The 26,071-nt window shown below is 33.5% G+C and overlaps 1 protein-coding gene across 1 annotated transcript in view; it reads right to left on the reverse strand.

Annotated features, from left to right (window-relative positions):
• The window catches only part of LOC145246768 (putative ribosome biogenesis protein RLP24), a 47,034-nt gene that overhangs the window by 4,844 nt on the left and 16,119 nt on the right, over window positions 1-26,071 (reverse strand). The window contains exon 2 of the mRNA XM_080108548.1: window positions 14,397-14,583. Within this exon, the coding sequence (XP_079964674.1) occupies window positions 14,397-14,583 (187 nt within the window). The remainder of the gene's footprint in view (window positions 1-14,396; window positions 14,584-26,071) is intronic.

The following is a 26,071-nucleotide window of genomic DNA, read 5'->3' on the forward strand; positions in this document are numbered from 1 at the left end:
GGTTTGTTTCATGGCATATCAACCCTTTTCGAGTTATTTAATGCTGAATCCAAAGATTTTGAAGAAAATGTTTTAATAGAATATATTTGTTGTTTTCAAATCGGTTTCTATTTAACACATAGTTGGGATCCTAACATGTACTACCACTCCGTCTTAGAGTGGACCTAGGAGCAATAGTAATTAAAGGGTGGCTCCACACTCTCCAAAGCCCACAATCTGGGGCTTCACCACTGGATATAGTTTAAGGTCATATCCATGACCTGCCAAACTAATGTTTTTTAATTCATTATATTAAATTGCAAAATTCCAGATGTTTTTTTTCCACCTCAAAACAAAACAGTAGTCACACATAACATTGAAGTAACTAATTTTGAAAATATATGGCATAATTGGCTTACTAGTATATATATATATATATATATATATATATATATATATATATGTGTGTGTGTGTGTGTGTGTGTGTGTGCGGCATAATTGGCTTACTAGTATATATTACTGTATATAATTATTATCTACCTCCTTTAAGTGACAAATCATATAACATACAGAAACAAACACAAGTTGCTAAAACATAACACTTGTCTTTTAAAATGATATATTTACAAACTGAACCCATAGAAATAATGATGCTACAAGTATCCAAACCACACACACATGTGGGGATTGTCTTTTTTCAAATCCTTAATATTTTTTTTTTCTTTGTAGAAATTATTCCTTGTTACAAAATCAGTGCATTCGATTATTATGTGTTTTTGTGAGTTGTGTCTGACAAAGTATACAGATACAGATGGATTGGCTTTTTTTTTTTTTTAGGAGATATGAGTGGATTAAATGTGTATGGCCTATTTTTTTATTCTTGTTAGTTTGACTGTTTAGTTTTGTATTTTGTTTTTTTGTTTTTTTTTAATTTTTGGTATTATTTCATGAAGTTTGCCATTTCTCTGTTGTGTATATGTTGATATGTGTACGGAATTTTAAAATTTGCATCAATTGGGAGATTTAAGGCGGTTTTTGCTGCTGAATTCATGACTTTTGATACCAGAATGGCTCGGTATCCAGCAGAAAATGATTTCTTTTTGACAGTTTAATTAAGTTAATTTGTGAAATAATTTTGCAATTAGGAGGTTGTCCATCTTTTTATGTTTGATAGATTTTAAAGTAGATTAAGAGTCTGAAGGGATTATAAATTTAGATTCTTTGTTATTGGAGGCTAGACTGAGAACTAGGATTAGAGCATGTATTTTGGCACTGAAAATTGATGTTTCTTTTGGGAGGTTTGCTTGTTTTTTTTATTGATTTGTTGAGTATTGCTGCACTGGCTGTTGCATTATTTTGTTTAATATATCTGTATAGATGTGTGTGTGGTTTGGATACTTTGATTTTATTGAGATCATCATAAGTTATTGGATGAGTATGTTTCTTTTCATGTTTACTTGAACTTAGATTGAGATTGGGGGTTACGATTTTCCAGGGAGGAGTTTGGAGTAGGATGGTTTCATGGATTTTGGTTATGGGTAGATTTGCTTCTTTGAAAATTAGTTTTATTCAGAATCCAAAAGTTTTGATTGTATTTTCTTTTTCATCAAAAAGGTGCTTATGATTTGGGTTTCAAGTGCTATTGGGTGTTGGGTCTGTGGAGTTGGCTGTTAATTTTGTGTAATATTTTAGACCAAGGTTTTTGTTTCTAAGCATTGGAGGGGTTTCAAGTGCTTCTGCATATTGGCTTTCTACAGAGGAGGTTTGAAACGCTTGTAGTGCTAGTCTTAATCCAGAGTAGCATATTGTGTTGAAGGTTTTCAGACATGATTTTCTGATGGATTGATATATAAAGCTGCCATAGTCTGATTAGTGTTCTATAAAGTTTGAATGGTGTGTTTTTGTCAGCTCCCCAATCTGTATGGTGGATGACTCGTAGGAGTTGTAGTGTTTTATTGCATTTAGTTTTAATGTAATTGATGTGTGGAATGAAGTTTAATTTTTTTGTCAAAAATGATTCCCAGGTGCTTGTATTTGTTTATGAATGTAATTTTTTTCACCTTCAATCTGTAAGATTGGGGTCAAGATGGAGTTACAGAAATGGATACTTTTTGTTTTAGTTTTCAAAAATTTGAAACCATTTCTTGTTGCCCATTTATTAAATTTATTTATGTTGTAATTTTCTTTCGATGATGTAAATGTATTTTGATCTGTAGCTGATTGAGCAGTCATCTACGTATAAGGAGCTATGTATATCAGGAGAGAGTTCTTTTACAATGTTGATTTTTTATGTTAAATACAGTTGTTGACAATATGCTTCCCTGAGGCACTCCTTGATTCTGTGAGTCTGATAAAGTAGAGTCTATTTTTATGAATTCAGGTAGTCTGCATCTTCGTCAAATGTTGTGAAGATCTTTTATGATGCCATGTTACTAAATAGTTTTGTATGCTTTCTCAAGATAAAAAAACAGATGTTACATGTTCCTTATTAAAAGCTTCTCTGGTGTAATTTTCAAGGCTGGTAATATCACGGCCACCGAGAGTAAGAAGAAGGCCTGTTAATTGAAAAATGTCTACAGGCAATGTAGGTAAGATTTGTCAGACTGTCAGTACTATATGAGGGCCATTTGAAAAAGAGCAATAGAACATTTTTAAGAAGAAAAAGGAACACAGTTTGATTAATACTGAAACTGAACTTTATAAAATATAAACATTATCTATGTAAAATTAAGTGATTTTAAACCAATATACAATTTAGGGAACAAACAATTGAAGAAACATTAAACACATTTTTGGCCTTCGGAAGTGTAGTATCTGTTTTGATGCTACACTTTACCTTTTCTGTTCTCGGTCGTTGGAGCAAATATCTTCCATGGCAGATTATTTTTGTTCCTATCCAGAGTTCCCCTTATTGGGAAGCTGGATTTTCCTCACAAGATTATATGTTGAAATATTTAAGTAATTATTACTTTAAATACAGAAACTATATTTAAAGTTTTGGTTTTCTGTTCTTCTATGTCCATTTTTTTCCCATGTTTTTTATCAAAATGTGTAGCGTATTTGTTGTCTCACAGGCCATCATCAGTGATTGCTCACTGGCAGTAACCTGTGGTGTTCCCTGGAGACCAAATGACAAGTCTCCCCAAATTTCCAGTGTTCTCCACCTCTTGACCACTTGTGCAGATGATTGCAGGTTATCGCAACAGTCATTGTCACTAATTTCTCGTTGACATCGGCCATTGGTGTTTCCTAGGGTTTGGGTGACAAAATGCCCCCCGCCCCCATACCAGATTTGAATTGCACACTTCCAGCAGAGATTTGGTTAGTACTCTCCCACTTTGGTCTTTCCATCCTTCCTGTCCCTTCACAACAAGTTGGTGTGGCGCCAGTCGATGTCATCTACACCAGTTTTTTTATTATTATTACTATTATTATTATTATAATAATAAGGGTACTTGTGCAGTGTACGCACATGTATTTTAAATATTATTTCCGAGTTAAATTAAATTTTGGATTTGTATTACTGTACCCAAATTCGAAAAAGTTGTCAAAAATCATAAATGTTATCAAAGGCAAGATAAGTTACTTTTCTACCTAACTGGATGTTTTTTAGTGGTTTTATTCACTTTAAAACATGTAATCGCTTCAAAAATCATATAATGTTTATCAATATATTTTAAAAAGAAAAATGTCGCCATGCTCGCTATTGAACTCGGTAAGTTTGGGAAAATGAGTTCAAACAAACAAATTATACAAAATACTGTCAGAAACCCACCGAATATATGTCTGCTTACGTCACGGTAACATATTTAGTAAGTTTCTAATAGTATTTTGTATAATATTTTTGTTTAAACTCTTTTTCCAAAACTTACCGTGCGCAACAGCAAGCATGCCACCATTTGCATTTTTCAAATACATCGGTAAACACTGTGTTTTTTGAGCGGAATAAACATGTTACATTAAATAAAAACACTAAAAATTTATCAGTTTGGTAGAAAAGTAACTTATCTTCCTTCGATAACATTTGTTATGTTTTTTGACAATTTTTTTTAATCTATGTGTATAGTAAAACAAACCCATCGTGTAAATTATTTACAGTTAAAATGTTATAAAAAACAAAAACTTGAAGTTTTAAATATATTTCAAAGAAATAAATTATGCCCGGTGCTAAAATATTGAAAATTCACTGATCGTAAAAACAAAGAAACTGCTGTGAAAAATGCTAACTTTAAAATATTTGGAAACACTCAGTGAAAAGTTGTATTTATTATTAAAAGAACAGACTGAAAAATATTGTTTAAAAATTGTTAGTTTTGCAATAAAAATAATAAATAAATAAATAAAATGAAATATTCGACTTTCTCCGATAGTTCAAAAACGAGTTCACTTACTATATTTTGTTAGATTAAAATTATCCCAATGTGCAATTATAATAATTATTATCCAAATGGAGAATTGTTCTTCCTCTTTAGAACATACATGGACAATCGGTAACACAATCGGTAGCCATATTTTTTATGCCTGTTAGTGTGACCACATGGTTGAATACCGGAAACTTTCTATACCTACAAGTTAATCAGGAAGTGACGTTACGCTGTCATGTTCACTGGCCTACTCTCTCGGTGGTGGTGGTAATGTGGTCTATACATTTTTTTGGTATCCACATTAAGTTTTTAAAATTATTTTGTTGTCATCTAAATACCATATGAGACGGTAGTTGATTATTCTTTCAAATATTTTGCATAAGCTGCTTGTGAGATCTATTAGTCAGTAGTTTTCTAGGTTTGATGTATCTTTTCCCAATTTGGGTATCGGTATTACTGTTGCTTGTTTCCATGGACTTGGGAAATCTTTTGTTTCCCATATCTTCTTATAAATTTTGAGGAGTTTTAATCATTCTGTTTAAGGAAGTTGTAGTGCACTTCATCTGGTCCTACAACCAAGTTATAGGATTTTTCTATGGCGGTTTCTAGTTGAGCGAGAAGTTTTCATTGTAAGGCTCTTGGTTTTTGGAGTTAAAGTTTTTATTTTTTACTTTTCTTTGTGTTTCTTAAGTATTTGAAATTGTTTATTGTAGTGTTTTGATAATGAATTTTCAGCAAAGGTTTTAGCTAGTGTGTTGGTAATATCTTTTTTTTTATTATTTTCTGTTTCTTTGTGAAGAGATGTTTGTATTTTCCAGATATTTTTCTAATCATTTTCCAGAACGTCTGGGGTTTAGTGGTGATGTTGATTTTGTTGATAAATTGTTGCCAGCAGATTCTTTGTTTTTCGAGTTTTAGCTCTTTGGTGTTTGTATTCTATTAAGTTGTTTTTTGTTTTTTTAATTTTATTAAAGCTGCCTTTCTCTGTCTGATAGCCATTTTACATTCTTGATTGAACCATGTTTTTTTTTTTTTTTTTTTTTTCCTCAGAAGGAGAATTTTTGGGTATGCACTTTTTTGGCTATTACTGTGAGTACTTCCGTGAATTCTTCCATTGTTTGGGTTTGATGTTCTGTTAATTGTAGTGAACAGAATTCTTTGAATTTGGTCCAATTGGTTTTGTTTGTTCCATCTGGGTATTTGGTTTTGGATGGAGTTATTGTAATTGATTATAATAGGGTAGATCACTCCCACATCGTTCTTTATAAGTGCTCCATGTATAATCCAAGAAGCTTGATGGATTGCATATAGTAAGATCAATGGCACTATTTGATCCGTTTGTTGGATTTAAGTATGTGGGATTTTTTTGATTGAGTAGGCATAAGTCATTTTTGTTAATTAGTTGTTGAATTTTATTTCCTTTTGACTTTGTGACTATATCCCCATAGCGTACTGTGGCAGTTAAAGTCTCCTAAAAAGATGAACGGTGAAGGTAATTGTTTTATTAAAATTTTCTAGTTCATTTTCATTTATTCGTTCATAAGGGGGGAGGTATATTGAGCAGATTGTGATTGTTTTGTATAATGTGACTTGAGTTGTGATTTGAGTCGTTTTTTGAGTTGTGATTTGTTTTGACAGAGAAATTACTTTGAGGTATGTCATTCCTTACAAGAATTGAGGTGCCTCCATTAGCACAAAATTGTTAGTTGTATTGTTCATAGTTTGGGGTTTTGAAATGGTTATTGTTTTGTAGGAAGGTTTCTTGTAAGCAGACAATGGCTGGGTTGAAGAGTGAAACAAGTATAAGAAGTCATAATTAGATTCTTTTTTTTTTTTTTTTTTTTTTTTTTTTTTTTTTTTTTTTTTTTACATGGGGTCACCACTTATCAAGGGCCGAAGGCCACTCAGGGATAAGGGTTATTGCGTGTACAGTAATCAATGAGATAGTATTGTAGTAATCATTAGTATTGGGGGTTTTGATAGAGTGTCTTACTTAAGGGGGCGGTTTGTCAGGAGTTTGTTTATGTTGGACTTGAAGACATCCAAGTTGTAGTCAGGTGGGAAACAGGCAAGCGGTAGAGAGTTCCACTGGCGTGCAGTTCTAAGAAAGAAGCTTTGCTCATGGAATCTACATTTGGATTTAGGCACAGATAAAGAGTGGGGAAAATTATTGACAGTAGTTTCAGCCAGACGGATGTTTCTTGTGAAAGATTGGCGAGGGGGGACAAGGGATTGGAGTTCAGACGAGCACTTGCCATGAAAATAACGATAAAACAAATACAGGCTCGCAAAGTCTCTTCTGTGGGAGAGAGGCTGCAGGGAAGAGAAAAGGACATCCCCCACTAAACCACAAAGTCTATTTTGTACTCTGTCAAGGCAGGATAGGCTGTTTTTAGCAGCTCCTGCCCAGATGTGGCAGCAGTACTCCATCCTTCGACGTACTTGGCTTTTATACAGATAGAGAAGTGCATCAGTAGTGAGATATCTTCTGAAGCGGTAGAAGGATCCCACCATTTTCCCAGCGTCCCTGGCAACAGATTTGATGCACGTGTTCCATTTCAGATCAGGAGTAAAGGTCAAACCCAGAAGCTTGTCAAAACATGGAGCCTCTCCAAGACGAGAGCCATCCATTTCAATTGATGCTAGATGGGGATTAGAGCGTTGATGATGTAAAGATAGAAGCTTGGTTTTGGATGCATTAAAAGTGACCAGCCACCTCTTCCCCCATTGTACCACGTGCTCAAGATCAGAGGAGAGAGAATTAGAGAGAACTTTGTCATTTACGGCTTTGATGTGTTGCCATAGATGGTCGTGTCATCAGCATAGATGTCAACGAATGATTTAAGCATGTGTTTTGGGAGATCATTGATGTAGATCAGGAAGAGAGTTGGGCCCAGGATGGACCCATGGGGGACTCCAGCATTAATACTGCCCATCAACCACTACTCTTATGAACCTATCAGAGAGAAATGATTTAATTATTGAGAAAACATTTCCAGTAATACCGTAGCTGGAAATCTTGTGAAGTAGGCCCTTATGCCATACCTTATCGAAGGCCTTCGATATGTCAAGAGCAATTGCCCTGGAAAGGAAACCTTTGTCAAGAGATTCACTAATCCTATGTGATATAACTGTTAGCACATCTGCTGTAGATCTTGCAGAGCGGAAATCATATTGCATGTCACTAAGAAGGTTGTTTCTGTTGAGGTGGTTGACTACTTCTTTATTTAATATGGATTCCAACAACTTACTCATGACACACAAGAAACTTATTGGTCTGTACTGAGAGGGAGATGACTTTTCACCTGAATTCTAAAATACAGGGCATACTGATGAGGTAAAGCCATAACAATTACCCACTAGTATGGCATCGAGAGGCCCTACCAGAAACTACTGTATGGTCCAGAATCCATTCACCAAATGGCAATACAGCAGCCCCGGTACTTTGCACCTGCTGATAGGACAGCCTCCTTAGTGATTAATCCAAGGTTCGGTTCCCTGACTATCAGGCGGGTAACGTCAGCCCAGATGAAACGTATACCTCCAGCACCCTTACTAGTGACATGACCACAAGGATAGACATAGAAACAGAAATTTTCCGACATCTCAGGCTACTCTTTACAAAGTACTACCGACCTAGAAAGCAGCTTTTTCTTCACCCTTTGTCAGAAAAATAAGTCATTGAAAATGGGGACTGAAGGACAAAAAAGGAGAAGCGAGAGTTACTGGAGCTGCCGATAACACATCCACATGCATTATCTACTCTCCATTGAAAAAAAAAATAAATAAAAAAAATAAAATAAAATAAAATAAATCTTATTCCACAACAATTCCATTGGATGATTTGTTCTATTTTTATCCATACAGTTATTTAATCTTCCTCTATTTCCATCTCTTTAAAGGTAAAGGGTTTGTCTTTTGTCAGAGTTTGCGTCTTTGGTGAAGTGTTTTTCTGAGTTTCTTTTTGTTTGGATCTGGATGTCGATGCAAGTCTTGCTTAGGATGTTGCTGTTTTAGTTTCTTTATTTTTTTCCATCTTCATTACTTGTGTTTGTTTTCTTTTTTTTATCCAGTTTTATCAGTTTCCATTTTTTCTAGAATTTATTTTGAATGTCTATTGTTTGGTTTTCTTTTCTGGATCGTTCTTTATGTGCTGTTTTATCATTGCTTATATTTTTATTAGTTTCTGATGGTTGTTTTGTTGGTTTCTGTGATATTTTTTTTTTTAAGGTTTCTGTTGTAGATGGAATCTTACTTTGTTTGGATTTGTTATTGTTTTGTTTTCTAGATTTGAGTATTTTTCTCTTAGGCTATTTTGAAATTCTGGCCATTCTTTAATGTTTAATAATCAGATTGTTTATCAGTTCCTCGTATTGATCATGTATTTCATTATGTTGATTTAGTTGTCTTTTTTATCGTCTCAGCATATGTTTTAAATATTTTAGAGAAGACTGGGTGGTCCTCTCTGCCGTTAGCACATTTCACCTCATTTATGCATTCTTCTTCTGTGTGGTCTGGCTCTCTATTGCAGCATTTTCCACATATTCTTTTTCCTTTACAGACTTCTTTATGATGTCCATATGTTTGGCAGTTCAAACACCTTAACGGAGCTGGAATATATTGATCTACTTTTACGTTTAAGTAGCCAATCTTGATTTCTTTGAGTATTATTGCGTTGAAAGTTAATATACATGTATTTGTAGTTATTTTATTGTCTTTTTAGGTTGATACGGATGTGGTTGATCACTCCTTGTTTTTTTCAATTCGGTTTTTGATTCTTCCTCTGTTGTTTATGATATCTTGTAGCTTCAAATCACTCCTTTTGAAGTGTTTAGCTTTTCATGGGCAAACACTGCACTCATGGAAATTCTTCATTTATGTAGAAATTGAGCATCTTTATAGTTAGTTACTTCGACTAGTAGGTTTCCGTCTTATTTTAATTGTTTTTGGTTTGCTTTTTGCTGATAATATCTTTTCTATTAGAAAAGGTGATAAGTCTCCAATTTTTTCCTTTTCTATTAATTCAATAACTAGGAATCTTGGGAAGTTTCCTTCGCTTACAGATGGCATGGTTTTCCTAGTTTTGGATTTTTGTTCCTCATCTGAGCTAGAGAGGTCAGAGTCAGAGGAATAGTTTCTTTTAAGAGTTTTGAGGGAGAAGTATGTGTTTTTTTCAGCCATGTTGGGGTTTATTTTTCATCAACCACATTCCCTACCCACCTCGTAGTTCAAAAATGGGACGTAGTAAGAGAAAACCTATTCGTCTTGACCATGTTAGAATTACGTGGAGGATATACTTTTTTGGTAAGGAGTTTTCAAACACTTTCTATTTCATGTTCATTATGTCCTCAAAAATGTTCAGATGAAGTGTCGAGTTCTGGTCTTTCCAATTGATGGACTCTTGCCAAAGCCTAGCACTTACTTGATATGCCTATTTTTGATAGGGAGGTAAAAAGATGTTGGAGTACCTTTGAGTTTTGTTCTTTGTTATGGTAGTTGGTATTTTGGATGTAAGTGCTAGGGCTTGGCGTGACTGACTGATTGGTCGGATCAAGCCTCTCCAACCACCCGTCGAGCCAAAGTGATATTTTGCAGTGACTAGACTTCTATGCACTCCGGTCTAGGTTAGATCAATCATCAGGATCATGTCCTAAAGTGTTACTATGGGTAGCAACCCACGGCTAACTGGTTGCCCCATTGAGGGGTTTTCATCCTCTGCAGGGAGGCAGTCGGCTTATTCTGATGCCCTACCGACAGAGAGAGAAGAAAAAAAAAGGTTTTCTGCTTCAAGTTGTTTAAATCTTTCTATATTTATTCGTGGGTTTCGATTTACTGATTTTGTAGAGTAAGGTAGAGATAAAGGTAAAAACTTGTAATGGATTTTGTCGTTTTATTTCCAGCCCCGTAAGAACATGATTCAGCTCTGTGAAGGGAAAGGGTTTATTATGTTCTTCGTTAGTGTGTTTAAGTACATCTATTTGGAATTTTGCAGTTTAACAATACAATTGATTAAAAAAAAAAAAAAAAAAAAAAAAAAAAAAAAAAAAAAAAATCAAAAAAACCTGAATTTAATGTAGTGAATGTACATTAAATAATATGCCATTTCCCACAAATCTTCAATGCAACCGTATGCATCTGATACAAAAAACAAAAAAAAAAAGCATATATTGAGAGTCATCTGTTGTTCATATATCTGCAATGGAAAATATGACATGTCTGAACATTGTCAGAATCAGAGTTGTATGTATATGGATCTACAAATATCATTTGGTAAAAATAATTGCAAACCAGCTATTCAAGACGCTGCTTGGTATAAATATATAAAAGGATGAATGTACCAACATTTAATGAACTCCTGACAGTCAGCTACACTGGTTTGGTCACATTGAAGAGCGATTCTTAAATAAAAAACTGCAGGAAAGTTAGATTATTGTTGGATGGCAACCATCAACAAGAATCTTAGCGAAATTGAGGGTGCATGCTGTGAAACCCTCAACCAAAGGAAATAAGATGATATTTTCTTGAAATCTGCCACGTTTCATCACTACAATACTTAGAGCAATGAATTTGCCTAAATCAAGCTATACAGCTATGTTTAGTAGTTGTAGCAATGGTATCTATTAACAGAGTTGCTCATGTTTGTTTTGTTTTTTTACTTTGGATGTTATGAAGTATACAACAGACTTTGGATGTTATGAAGTATACAACAGACTTTGGATGTTATGAAGTATACAACAGACTTTGGATGTTATGAAGTATACAACAGACTTTGGATGTTATGAAGTATACAACAGACTTTGGATGTTATGAAGTATACAACAGACTTTGGATGTTATGAAGTATACAACAGACTTTGGATGTTATGAAGTATACAACAGACTTTGGATGTTATGAAGTATACAACAGACTTTGGATGTTATGAAGTATACAACAGACTTTGGATGTTATGAAGTATACAACAGACTTTGGATGTTATGAAGTATACAACAGACTTTGGATGTTATGAAGTATACAACAGACTTTGGATGTTATGAAGTATACAACAGACTTTGGATGTTATGAAGTATACAACAGACTTTGGATGTTATGAAGTATACAACAGACTTTGGATGTTATGAAGTATACAACAGACTTTGGATGTTATGAAGTATACAACAACAGCAAAACAACCTATGGTGAACTCCGCAACAAGACATGAAGAATGGCATTTTCAATTATTGACAATAATCCAAGTTAAAAGAAAAATGTCTCCACATGTCAACCGTGTGAATTATTTTTTTTTTTACAATCAGAGTATTTATCAATGATTTGAGATTTCTCAAAGTTTAAAGTTGCTGGAAGGCAGATGGACAGAGAAGCCAAGATTGAACTGCTTATACAAACAGAGTATAAGTTTTTATCAGCAGTTTACATTCATTTGAACTGTAAATATGATTTTCCAATGGCACAAAGATTAATTGTAACTAAAAGAGTTTTGCACTAAAGTCAATTATAGCCTCCGTATATGTGGAGTTTTCTGATTGGTTAGTTTAAGAGACTGGAATTGAAGTTAAAATTTAATTGCAGTTTAATATTAGTGCAGAAAATGTATAATTATATAAAGTACTGGAATATAGAGGCTTTTTCAATACTTTGTGCCCTCCTTTGAAAATAGATTTTTTTTTTTTTTTTTTTACAAAAGAGAGAGTCACAACTTAACACCCAGAGGCCACTCGAGGATAAGGGTTAATGAGTGTACAGTAGTCAATGGGACAATATTGTAGTAATCGTTAGTAGTGGAAATTTGGTAAATTGGATTACGTAAGGCGACGGCTCATCAAGAACTTGTTTATGTTGGACTTGAAGATGATCATATTGTAGTCAGCTGGAAAGCAGGTAAACGGAAGAGAGTTCCACAGGCATGCAGTTTAAAAATCATGGAATCTACATTTAGGTTTAGGCACAGAAAAAGCGTAGGGGAAATTATTGATAGTTTCAGCCAGACGAGTGTTTTACGTGAAAGTTTGGTGAGGAGGAACCATAGATTGGAGCTCAGACAAGCACTTTCCATAAAAATAATGATATAGCAGAGAGAGGTTCACAACGTCTCTTCTGTGGGAAAAAGGTTGCAGGGAAGAGAAAAGGGCATTCCCTACGAGGCTACAAAGTCTATTTTGAACTTTGTTAAGGCAGAATAAGGTGTTTCTAGCAGCTCCTGCCCAGATGTGCCAAGAGTACTCTCTCCTTGGATGTACCTGGCACTTATACAGGTAGAGAATTGCATTAGCAATGAAATATCTACTAGAGCGGTAGAAGGATCCTACCGTTTTTCCAGCTATCTTGGTAACGGATTTGATGTATGCGTTCCATTTCAGATCAGGAGTAAAGGTCAGACCCAGAAGACATGGTGTCTCTCCAAGACACAGTTCACAGTTCAATTAATTGTTGCATTCTTCTTTGTGAATATTACAGGCCACATTGAAAAAAAAGTATCAAGCCACAACCACTCTAAAAAAGCTGATCAATCGATGCCTGAAAAAGAAATGCTTCCCAACACATTGGAAAACATTTGTTTGCATAATATTTAAAAATACTGGTAAAACCAATTAGTCTTTTGTGTGTCATGAGTAAGTTGTTTAATCTGTGATAAATAGAGAAATTGTCAACCACCTCAACAAAAACAACTTAGTGACAAGCAATATAGTTTCCATCCAGCAAGATTTACAGCTGATGTACTGACTGTAATTTCACATAGGATCAGTGAATCTGTCAACAGGCATTTATTCTCAAGAGCAATATCTTTTGATAAGGTTTGGCATAAAAATCTACTTCAAAATAGTTCCAGCTATGGAACATCTGGAAATATCTTCTCAACCATCAAATCTTTTCTAACAGGTTTTTATAAGTAGTTGATCGGCAAAAGTCCAAAACTCAAAATATCAATGCAAGCATACTTCAGGGATCCATCCTGGGTCCAAACTATCTTCCTTACCTTAATCAATGATCTTCCAAATTACATTCTAAGTTCATTTGTTGACATATATGCAGATGATACGATCTATGGTAACACTTCAAAGACCAACAATGACCAAGATCTCTGAACCTCTTTCTTCAGAATATGAGCATGTGGTGCAATGGGCCAAATAATGACTGGTTAATTTTAACACATCCAAAACCAAGCTTTTATCTTTTCACCATAAACACCTTGATCCCTACTCGATCTCACTTGATATGAATGGCTCTCATCTAACAGTGGCTCCTTGTTTTAACAAGTTTCTGGGTCTGACCTTCATTCTTGACCTGAAATGGAAGACTCATCAAATTTGTTGCCAAGTTTGCCTGAAAAATGGTTGCATCATTTTATCGCTCCAGAAAGTATCTCACTCCAGCTGCAATCCTCTACCTGTAGAAGAGCCAGATATGTCCTAAAATCGAGAACTATTGCCATATCTGGGCAGGAGCAGCTTAGAACACCCTCTCCTGCCTTGACAAAATTAAAAACCGTCTAGTAGGTGATGCCTTTTTCTCTTCCTCGCAACCTCTTTCCAACAGAAGAGACGTTGTGAGTCTGTCTCTGCTCTATCGATATTTTCATAAGTGATCATCTGAGCGTCAATCTATGGTTCCGCCTTGCCAAACTTTCACACAAAACACTCATCTAGCTACAAGGACTATCCACACACTCCCTCACTATCTGTGCCTAAATTTAAATGCAAATTCCATGACCAAAGCTTTCCTAGAACTGTCAACCTGCGGAACTGATCTGCTAGCCTGTTTTCCAGCTGATTACAATATGGTCATCTTCAAGTCCAATGTAAATAAGTTCTTGTTGAGTTGTCTCCCTAAATAATCCCTGTCTTCCCTATTTCCACTACTAACTATTACTATGCCGTTGTCCCAGTGACACTCATTAATTCTTATTCTCAAGTTGCCTTCAGGCCTTGATAAGTGGTGAGACTATTGTAAAAGAAAAAAAAAAAGTTTAAACTCTAGTGGAAAAGAAAGAGGGGTTACACACTTGAGAACTTGTTTTTATTGTTCAACAAATATTAAAGTTTGGTGTCAATCACTTACAGGTCTGTGTCCATAATTCACGGCTGTATTTGATAGGAACGTTTCGTCGTTTTTCAAACTCATACACAGGATCAACTGTAAGATCTTTTCCGGACGCTTTACGGAATGCTTTCGTCCAGCGAACCTTACGTGGATTACGTTTCTTTTTGTAGGATTGATGACATTTAGAGCGACAAAATCGGAAAACCTGTGATTAGAAAAAATATAAAAATTATATTAATTAAAAAAGAATATGGAAGAGTACAAGAAGGCTATAGCAATGCAGGAAACGGGGTGTTGAAGTGATGTGACATATGAACAAAAATAAAAAATCTTGTAGGTTTGTTTTTATTTTTGTATATTTTTCAAAAACAATCACAAATACAAATCAGTAAATATGAACTTAATGTTTGAAGTACTAGGACGGCAGAAGTTTTGAAAATATCTCTTTTACAAAAGAAAGAGTGAAACCAGAAGAATGTTGCAAAAAGTGGAAAATATAAAAGCGGAAGCAGAAGTTTTATTTTGTACTTGAGCTGTCAAGTACAGAATAGAAATTATTCTTAAGCCTAATTAGTTTGGTATTCTAATCTTTGTGTTATTTTTATATATTGATGCACTCATATTTTCTTCGTTTAATAATTTATTTGGTTTAAATTTAGTGAATAAGAAAAATATTTGGGCCAAAAGTAACAGTGGGTAATAGCGTTCGTTAAATCCATTCATGTGTTATCACTAAAGCAGCACTAAGGGGAAAATATTGTTCTGTTAAAATTTAATATTAAATTTATTTTAATCTTTCTTTTTGATTGTGTGTTGCTATTAAATCTGGTGACCTTGTGTGTGGGTATATGTATGTGTGTGTGTGTGTTAATACATGCTTTCTTATTTTTCTTTTCTTTTTATTTCTTTAATTTTATTATTGGTAACTGTGCGAAGCAATCTCTAATCAGCAAAGGTGTCGTCATGAGAACACCGCAATATAATTTACATAAATTGTGTTTATATAATTTATTAATATAAATTGATTTGGTAGAATTTCTTTTATTAGAATTTTCTTTTATATATTTATTTTATTCATTTTTGTCTTTCACTTTTTATCTTTATTTTATATTCATTTAGCTTTATTTTTTTTTTCTTATGTATTTTATATATATTACTAACAGTGTTTACATTTTTTTAGTATTAATCATTTTAAATATTACCATGTCTTATTATTGGTCTTACCTTACATATTTTGTTTGTATTTTAATTTTTTAATTAATTTATGTATTTACTCTTATTTATAACTAGCAGGGTGACTCAGCGTTGCCCAAGATTGAATGATAATTAACAAAATGTTTCACACTCCAATATTTTTATTGTCATCAAAATCAATGAAATAGTCCATTTTTCAATCAAATCGATTGCCTGCGCTAATTGGAGATCCATCGCGATACACCTGGAGGAAGCTTCACATGTCTCTCGCAGTGACTAAGTTCACAGTATATTGTAGTCGACATTGCACTGTAAAGAACCTACTGTTGATTTTATAAAATTATTTTTTATAGATAATAGCTTGCATTAAAGTTTCAAATGAAAAAGTCAAGTATCATGGTTCAATTGTGCTCTAAACAAAACCATTCATTTTGAACGCGCCTTGTCATATTAAAGAACCTACTGTTGATTTTATGTCTGGCATGACTGCCTGTGCAGTGATAATGGCTTCAATTTAAGGTTAAAATTAAAAAGTCAAGTATCATGGTGCAATTGTGCTTTAAACAGAAACATTCATTTTGAATGCACTCTTGTTATACCAAAGAACCTACTGTTGTTTTTATATGTTGGGCCTTTCAGCGTGTGGTAATAAAACTTCTCAAATACACTTGTGATATTAGACTATGTAAGATGTTAATTTTGGTCAAAATCACCTGTTCTCTCTTTCATCGGATTATTTCAATTATCGAAACTTATCAAAGACATTCCAAGACAGAACCTATCTAAAAACACTACTAGACACAAAGTACCTTCATGTGAAATTTTATAAAAATCAACCCAGCCATTTTTGAGTCCATAGGAGATAAGCTTCTACATAATAGAGATTATATTGAATTTATTTATTTTGAATAATTTCTAATTTTAATTTCATTATTTACATTTTTTTTATTTTCTATATTGAATGTCCTTGATGTAATCTAATAAAGATTGTGATGTGCCAATTGCACATAAATATATGCACAAGTAGCAACTTATATTATATTCTCTATCCTTATATCTATATAGATTCTATATATCTATATTCTCTATCCTTACACATAAATTTGGTTTGTACGAGATTAGATTTCAAGAACAGAATATATTGGAAAGAGGCACAAATATGAGTTTGAGGATAGGATAGTGCAATTGGGTGCAAAGGTATGTAGTAAGAAGTAGCATCAGGAATCTTGTAGGTTTGGGGGGGGGGGCAGGTCGATTTTGGAACCCTGCTGATGCAATGATAATGATAGTTGGAGTTTGATATAAAAATTCTTACACCAAATATTTTTTTTTCCATATTGTTAACTTTATTTCAGAAAATGGTTTTAAAAGTTGAAAAATTGCTGCAATTACAAGTTTTTCAGTGAAGTCTGTTCAATCGTCAAAACAATCCGTAGGAAAATGAAATCATCATTTAGAATATGATTTAATCTACAGTTTTTTATGCAACAAATAAAGAGTGAGGATAATGAATTAATAAAATATTAACGGTAAAAGCAAAATTGTGTTTTTAAGTAATAACAACAACAGGAGCTTTTCTTTGTGAAAACATTTTAGTTCGCATCGTTGTAAACACATGCTTGTTACTGCTTGAGAAATTGATGTACGTTTGTTGTTTTTTTTTTTTAAATTTAAAAAAAAATAAAATAACAATTTTAGGCTAAATACCTAATTATTCTGAAAAGAGAAATGAAATAGACTTGTTTAAAATAGTTTTATATTTTAAGTGTCCACAGGGAATTTAAACATATTTGTTACATCTGTTGAATAAATTATTTCCATTGTTGACTTTTTACTTCTTTATTCTTCTATTTCACAACTTCTTTTTAAAGTTTTTATTAAAATATGGTTATATTCTAGTTTTATATCAAAACGAAAAAAAAAAAAAATAGCTCATACAATTATATTCTACACCTAATTTTTCTAAAATTATAATTTTAAAATCAGATAACCAACAAAGATTAATCCCTTTACGGATTAATTCATTATCCAAAAAGGAGCTAAGTCTGTTATAAAAATGTTAGTCCAAACTATTATCTCTCCGATTTGATCTCTTCCTGTCTTCTCAAAAAAGACAACTCTACAAAGTTTTTCATTCCTCCTTACCATAACTAGCAATCATTTTTCTTTACATATGGAATTGGAAGATAACTAAACTAAACTAGTTTAAGCTATTCCCCCCCCCCATTTTTTTTTTTCAAATAAAAATGTCAGTAAAAGCACAGCATTCAATTTTAACCCCTGGTTCACAAAGATTTGCGGGTCTACATTGTTAGGATAAAACAGAACTCCCAATTTTATGACAAGTCATCCAATTTAAATATTTCCAAGAAAACAGCTATTCCCTCTTAAAAAATTGTGAGATTTCTAAGTTAATTGCCAAGGAAATAACTCCACAATTGCCTTCTATCTATATATATAAAAGGCAAAATGTGTGTGATCATTTCATGTAGGTCTTCAAAAGGCTTCTTTCGCACGCGTTCCCGGAGTTGTTACTATCGTTTAAAACTCTGTATATAGGTCCTATATTATAATATCTAGGAATTAGAAAAGTGCGTAGCGTATAGATTTATTTACGTCGACTTTTATTAGATTCACGCTATTTCGCTATGCCCTCTGTTTGTCATGCATTTTAGCATAAATACAGTGAAAACAGTCGTGTTCTCGGCCTTCGCTGCTTCCCCCCACTTCCCACCGTCATCTGGGGGAAGGGAAAACTAAAAATAACGATCGTGCGATGACCTCATTTAGCATCTTCCTGTCAATCAAACTTCTTTTAGCTTTATAAGCTTTAACTTAACATGCTAATCTATTACTCGAACTCGTGGCTGAGACCGTTAAGTAGTTGCTATTGTTTTCCACTTCTAGGTTCAATCCCTCCTCCCGACCAAACGTTTTTTTTTATTACTTCGTTTTTCTTTATTTACCCCCCCCCCCCCCATACACAGGTTTATTTATGCCATTTTTTTTTTCCCGTTTTGGTTTTGGATTTTTTTTTTTTTTTTACATCGTCTTTTTTATAATATTTAAGCAGGATTATTAATTACCCCCCCCTCCATACACGACACCTACAAACACCCGGGCAACGCCGGGTACCCCCCCCCCCCCGCTAGTATATATATAAAACCAAAATGTGCGTGTGTCTGTCTCGCAAAAACTTTTGACAGAGGCAATGGATTTTCACAACATTGTTATCATTTTCAAGCTCGACATCTTGGACGCCAAATATCGAAAAATTGGCCACAAGCATTAATTCCTTCACCCTAAACTGGCCATTTTTGTACAGGGAGGGGGTAGAAAAAAAAACCGTTCCCTCATTTCAAGATGGCTTCTACGCATGCGCAAATGACGCCGGAACTTGAATTAGTTTAAATATTAAAAAAAAGAAAAACGACCCAATTTTGTCAACGTCCTTTTAGCTCAGTTGATTAAAGTGCGGCGTCATTATCTAAAGATTGTAAGTTCAAATCATGATGGGAGATGTCTTTTTTTCTTTGATTTTTAAAGTTTTAACATTGAAACAGGGTTATTTATGCCATTTTTCATGTTCACTGTTTTTGTTTTTATTTTTCAGATTTTTTAAAGAAATTTTAACGTCGTTCGTTTTCGTTTTTTTTCCAACACATTCGCGTTGTCTTTTGTTTTTAAGAAATTTTCCGATTTTTTAAGTTTTAACATTGTTTTTTTTTTAATAATATTTAGACAGGGTTATTACTTCGCTTATTCTTTTGTTTTGATTTAACCCCCCCCCCCTCGCCCAAGCACACACACCCACACCTCTAAACACCCGGGCAACGCCGAGTACCCCCGCTAGTTTTAGATAAATAAAAAATTGACAGAATAAAACTATCCAGCTATGTGGTGCATGTCCAAAATGGGAATCAAGTTGTGTTGGAATTGATTGTAGAGTTGATAAAAACATTTTACAATACAAAAAAGTTGTAGATGAAAATGGAAAAAAAAATAGTGAAAAACAGAGGAGCAGAGCATCAATTAACTTTCAGAGAAACAGGAAGAGATGGTAAATATCTTACCAATAAAGGGTAACTGGTGTTACCTTAGCTGAAAATGTTGCAATTTAATAGAACATAACAGTGTAGATACTGTTAAAGCAATTTTGGTGGATAATACAAGTACAACCATCAGCTGTAAATAATGATTTAGTACAATTCTTGAAAAAAAAAAAAAAAAAGTTATATACTCTTGACTGTTCACTTCATCAAAATAAACTTATTTAAAGCAAATTTTAAATTAATTGATAGAACAACAAGTTCAACAACATTTACTTACCTTTAGGGAAACTTTGTATGAATAATTATCAAGATTTGCCTCAAAATTTTTTTTAAATTAGTGACCCTCGAGATCATCATTATCTGACAGAAGAAACAAATAATTCAAGTGGAAAGGAGAGGCTACTTTTTGAGTATGTTTTTGGCATTTCCTCGTGAAAAAGTTGACCCAACATATACAGCTTGGAAAATTGGACATTGGAATCAAGAAAGATTGCTAACATTAGCCACAAGGTTAAGGTGTTTAGAGAGCAGAAGTGTTTGTCTATCCCCAAACACTCTGGTTAAATTTATAATCCAAATAGTTGGTTTAAAATCAAAACTAACAATTTTTTTAACCAACAACTGTATATCTTTAATGCAATTCAGAAGACAAAACAGTCAACTAAAATCCAAAATATTGTTTATAACAGTTTAAAATATAGTGCTTTTGCACTACTTCCAGAAAATATAATATTGATGATAAACTCAGACAAAGATTTTGTTCATTAAATATAATTATTATCACAATTTACCCCCAAAAATTAATAAGTTTATAGAGAACAAAAAAAGTGAAAGAAATGACTTATCAATTTTGCAGCTACACACTGGTCAAATTTGATTTTTCTCTTGTGAAGCTGCACTTACTGAGTGTTTTATAAATGAAGAACTTGAAAAGTCGTCTACGACAGGAACTAAACTAGAACTTCCTAAATTATCTGTCCATTCAAAATGGGTTGAAAAGGCTGTGAAATTAACAGAAGCAAGATATAGACGCATCATAATGAAGTCATTGTGCCACCGAATTAGACCTTCATTTGCCTCAGAAGGAAATTAGAACAATTTAGTTTTATAAGTTTTTTTGCATTCAATTTTTGAGCATGAAAACATGGAACCAATGAAAACAATACAGAATACAAACCCGAATACACCTAAAAATCAACTTACAGTAAATCATTAGTTGCTACTCTAGAGCATACTGACCATTAATTATTGCCCTTAGATTGATATATAAAAAATCCTTTATGTAAAAGGGGTGAGTGTGTTCTCGTCGAGTGGTTCCAATTCGTGTTAGAAACTGTGCACACATGTATGTATACCAAAGAGTTTTCTTGTTAATTTAAAAATTTTGACAAAACTTGAAAATTTCGTATTAAAAATAAAAAAAAATAAAAATGTCTGAGCAAAACTGAGTAAATGTCAGGTGATGAAAATTAAATACAATCATAAATATGTATATAAAATAATCAAAAAAGTGCAAATTTCAAACAAAATTTTTGTGAAATTTGGCTTAAAAACTCGAGTTGTTCTAAAATGTGTAATCGATAAACTGAGCACCGCCTACAAATATTTAAATATTGAATTTTTCAATTATTTTCTTTTGGTAATCTGGTAGATTTGCGTCCATTTGATAATCTGCTGAAAAAAATTAGACAAAACTAAAAATATGGGGAGGGGGTACCACTCATACACACAAACCAATGTGTCTCCTCTCCGCTACTAGCATCCAAAAACAACAATTTAGGAAGGTTATGACGAGAAGAAGTTATATAATAAAGGAGTTAAGTTCAAGTCTGTTGTTGATGGAAGGTTTGTGTTTTGAGATGAAAAGTGCTCCCAAACTCCTTAAATTACCAAGGTTTCAAACTGAAGCAAGGATGCTGATCTGAATGTTCCGATAAGTATTGTTGCATGAGGTAATGTGTTTGTCGAAGGAGGACATATGTGTTCAAATGTTCCTTGATGGAAGGTGTAGAGAAAAAAAAAAAAAAAAAAAAAAAAATACAAATTAGTTCTTTTAATAAAATATAATTAAACATAAAAGGTTACTGTGCTTGGAGCAAGATTTATAAAGGGGGTGTGATCTGAGTTAGTGCTAGGCAGCAAGAAGTACTAAAATAATTTATCATGAGTTCATCAAATGCATACTCTTTCGACAGAAGGGAAGCTCATCACAATGCAGATTAATTCGGTGAAGCTAGGAATAAGCAGATTTGTGCCTACAATTCAGGTTCATCACCGAAAGCAAAACACTGTTCAATCAGACAGATGAACACAGTTGATATCCTTCATAAGAATGCCAGTAAAGTGGCTATTGCCTCCACATGAGGGTAGAGTATTTCTAATGTGGGAAAAACCAGGTCACTAGTAAGGGGCACTTTAGATATTTGCCGATTTTACAATATTCTTTTGTTTATTTTTCAAAGCAGAATTAATGGTACTTCTGCTGAAATAACATTGTGGAAACTCATTAACATGAGGACGGAGGGGGTCTTTGTTAACTATTCTGTACGTTTACCTAACAATTTAATAAACAAGATACCACAACTGAATTTAACTTAAAAATTATATTTAAAAAAACAATAACTCTATCCATAAACTTCAGAAGTATGAAATTAGTATTAAAGTTGTAGTTTCTCTGAGACTAGACCTTGTTTCTTTCCTTAGGTCATTGAACAAGAAATCCTTCTAGACGGAGGCAATTTTGGTGCAGAGAAGTTACTGTGCTATTTTTTAATAGTATTTTTGATTTGAATTCAAGTTTTACAATATTTTTTTTTAAATTGTTAGGTGAAAGTATAGATCAGTTACAAAACACCCTCCTCTTGTTAAAAATGGATTTCTAAATAAAGTTATTTCAGAATGGTAGCATCTCTGCATAAGTACTGTGATTTTACTTTTTATTCCAGTGTCCATTTTGAGAAAAATGAAGTTTTCCCACATAAATAAAAATAAAAAATTGACCATAAAGGAAAATATTGCAAAATCGGCAAATATGGAAATCAAGAGTAGAGATTGTGAAAAGATCGGTTTTTAGTGTAGGGAATCCATTTCCTAAAAGAGGTAATCAGAATTAAAATGAAAATAACAGTTGCCACAGTCTAGGATTTCTCTTTCACTAACTGAGAACACAAAGGATGAAACAACTAAATTGCATTTGCGACAAATGCCTAGCAAATGGGTAGCCGATGTCAATCTGGTTGAAAGTTTTATCGATGGTAGGGGATACTTAGATCAAATGGAAAAATTTGCAAAATAGCAAACTAAATTCTTTTAGAGGTACCCAAAAAAAAAAAAATAAATAAATAAAAAAGGATATTTGTGGTCTGGTGGACCAAATGAAGATTTACCATTAAAAAGTTTTTGTTCTCATTTATAATTGATATTAAAACATTAAATAAACTGCGATTTGAAGTCTGACGTAGGAGAATCTAGTTTAAAGCAACCTACGGCTCTATCGATGAGAATGGATTTGGACTGTCCTAAATTCAGTGGTTTCCTCTCATCAGATACATTTGAATTTCGCAGCTTTCTTAGGGGATTCAAATTCTGTTAGTCAAACTTGGGTAAAGCAGACAAGCTGTTTCTATTAAAATCTAAATTATTGGGGAAGACATTCAACCTTGTTTCCAACCTTGACATAAGCCCTGAAAATTATGATCAGGCATTGATGTGTTTAAAGAGACTCCTTAATCCTTCCTTAATTAAAAATAGAATTTGAGGAAATTATTCCTCGGTCAGAATGTGTTACTTCGTTAACGGACCTTAGAGTTATCGTTGAGCATGTCAAACTAGACTTATGCGAAATGAGTAAGTCATTTGGCATGGACTTCTTTTTAGAAAATTCCATGTCTGCAGCTATAATAGCACATATTTTGTTTGCGAAGTTTCCAAACAGTGACTAGAGAAATGATGAACAAGACAAATGAACGTTTTCCTTCTCTTTCCTCTATGTCACTTAGTTTCGATATTCTGGAAATTTTAATGGCAGCTCCATTAGGCGCCGCAAAGCAGGAAAATAGTCTGCCTAAAATATCAGCTTCTTCACTAGAAGCTAGGCACAATATGGGACCAATTCTTACTCCAAACCCGTTAATATTAAGAAGGGTGTGAATACCTTCAAAACGCTCGCTAATAACAGCAAAACTAATAAAATTTTCAAATTATGTAAGGATACAGGCCACTCTTAAGGATTTTTGATGCTAAATGTTAAAGGGCCAACGAATTAAAATTATGTACCAGGTGTCTTGGTGGACCCTCTGAAATTAATTGCAAGGAAATTAAGGGATTTCCTTACCCTTGTGCTGTTTATGGACGGAAAATGGTATATTGATCTGCTGTGGGACTGAGAAACTTTATAAAGACTATTCTATTATGTGCTCTAAAGTCTCAAATTCTTTGTAGGATGTACCTCTTTAACAGGACAGGAAAATTGTATTTTTCCTGTAATTAAAATCTCAATAAGGCTAAAAGGCCATTCTGTCTACTTTTATTGCCTGTTAGATAAAACAATCAGGTTTTTCTTTTCACATGCAGTTTTAAATCAATTAAGTCCCAAAAAAATCTTAAAGTCAGGGGCAGTTGAGATGCCAGTAAACACTCTTATTGGTTGTAATTCTTTGAAACTTCAAAAAGTTTCAGTCTCCCTTAAATTGGGATTTTAAAAACCCTTTATTTTTTTCTGCTTTATTTGCAAACGATCTGAAACTGAAATTTCATATGGATAAGTTTGACGAAATCACATCAAAATTGACTGATGAGGATTTCCGTCTTTGTCCAGGATACACCAAATTAAATGGCTCTGTTATTCACGAAATCTGGATCTAATTTAACGTAAAAATAACCTCCGTTTAATCAAATGTTTGGGAGGTACTGCTTGGAAAAGTTCATAATTCCTTTCGGTAAAGGATCCAAATTTTTAAATTTTAATTCAAATGTTAAGAGTTACCAACCTTTGATAAGGTGCTAAATGCTCTCCCTGCCTGCAATTTTTATCTGATTTATAGCATGCTGTATCCTACCGTTACTTATGAGGGTGCACTGCAACCGTTCTTTAACAAGTCTTCAGTAGAGTGTGGAATCGAGAAGTTTTTCTCTCTAGATTCCATTGGAATTGATAATAAATTATCTTCCCATGATGAAGATAAAATAAATAATTTTAAAGAGTCTATCGTCCTCAGGGACAGAAAATTGTATATTGATCTGCCGTGGGACCGAGAAACTTTATAAAGTAGAGTCTAATTATGTGCCCTTTCTGCGAATAATGCAGAAGGTGGCAGAATCCTTAAATAATAAGGGTCTTATGATGATTATCTAAGTTTTCAGAGAATGTGAAGACTGCGGAATAATTGAATCCTCAGTTTCACCTGGAACATACGAGAATCACATCTGGATCCCCACAGACGTGTTATTAAGGTTCTGGGAGTAACAACAAAAATATGCCCTGTTTGTTAAAACGTAAAGGAGGCACTTCAATCAATGATGCTACTTAATCTGGAGTCAATTCTTAGCCTTCAGAAAAAACAATTATGTTCTTCTAGGCGATTCGCGTAAGGCCTTTCTACATACGTCTGAAATCTATTCAAGATAATAGATTGTTTTTTTCTTAAGGTAGACAATAAATTGTACACCTTTAGCTACAATACTATTATATTTGGCTTCAATACAAGTCCTTTTATTTTGAGTTTTACTCTCAAATTTCATGCTGAAAAATCGGTTAATTTGGCCTCTTATACAATTTTCAACAAGTTTTATGTTAACAATTTGGTCACCACTAATTGTGACCGGGATTCCTTTCATTTTTTTTTTTTTTTTTTTTTTTTAATTTTCTTCCTTTGAAGATTGTAACACTGGGTATGGGACAGCCAAACCAGCTGCCAACATTGCCCTGCTTTTTATTGAAACCAACCGAGAACTCTTTTTAGTATCCTTGTCGTTCCCTTAAGTGCAATTGTCTAGATCTCTTTTGCACTTGGTTCACCAGGAATATTAGTTAGGTAGGACTTCAGGTTTTTCTTCATAAGTCCTGCAGCATCTGTAATAATTGGTATGATTGATATCTCCCTAGTAATATCCATTACAGGTCAAGTGAAGCAGGGTTTGAGCTTCGATCCTGCAATTCCAATTGTGCAAACTTGCAAATTAAAATGTTGGAAGATTTTATTATATAACCACTTCCCACCCATGAAAGGTGTTGGTTATCGATATTCCCTTCAACAAGATTCTTTTAAACTTACTCCCACAGTTATAGACAATAGTGTCAAAACCAAACGCGAGGTTCTTATGCAGATTTCAAGTGTATACAACCCATTGTTGTTTCTCCCCGTTACTATTCAGGGGAAGATTCTAGTCAGTCAATTGTGGAAAAACAATTTATTATGGGATCAGCATATCTCTGAAAGTTTTCTTACC

This window comes from Euprymna scolopes, chromosome 24 (genome assembly GCF_053919585.1).
Source record: "Euprymna scolopes isolate OS-2025 chromosome 24, ASM5391958v1, whole genome shotgun sequence".
Classification (NCBI taxonomy): domain Eukaryota; kingdom Metazoa; phylum Mollusca; class Cephalopoda; order Sepiida; family Sepiolidae; genus Euprymna; species Euprymna scolopes.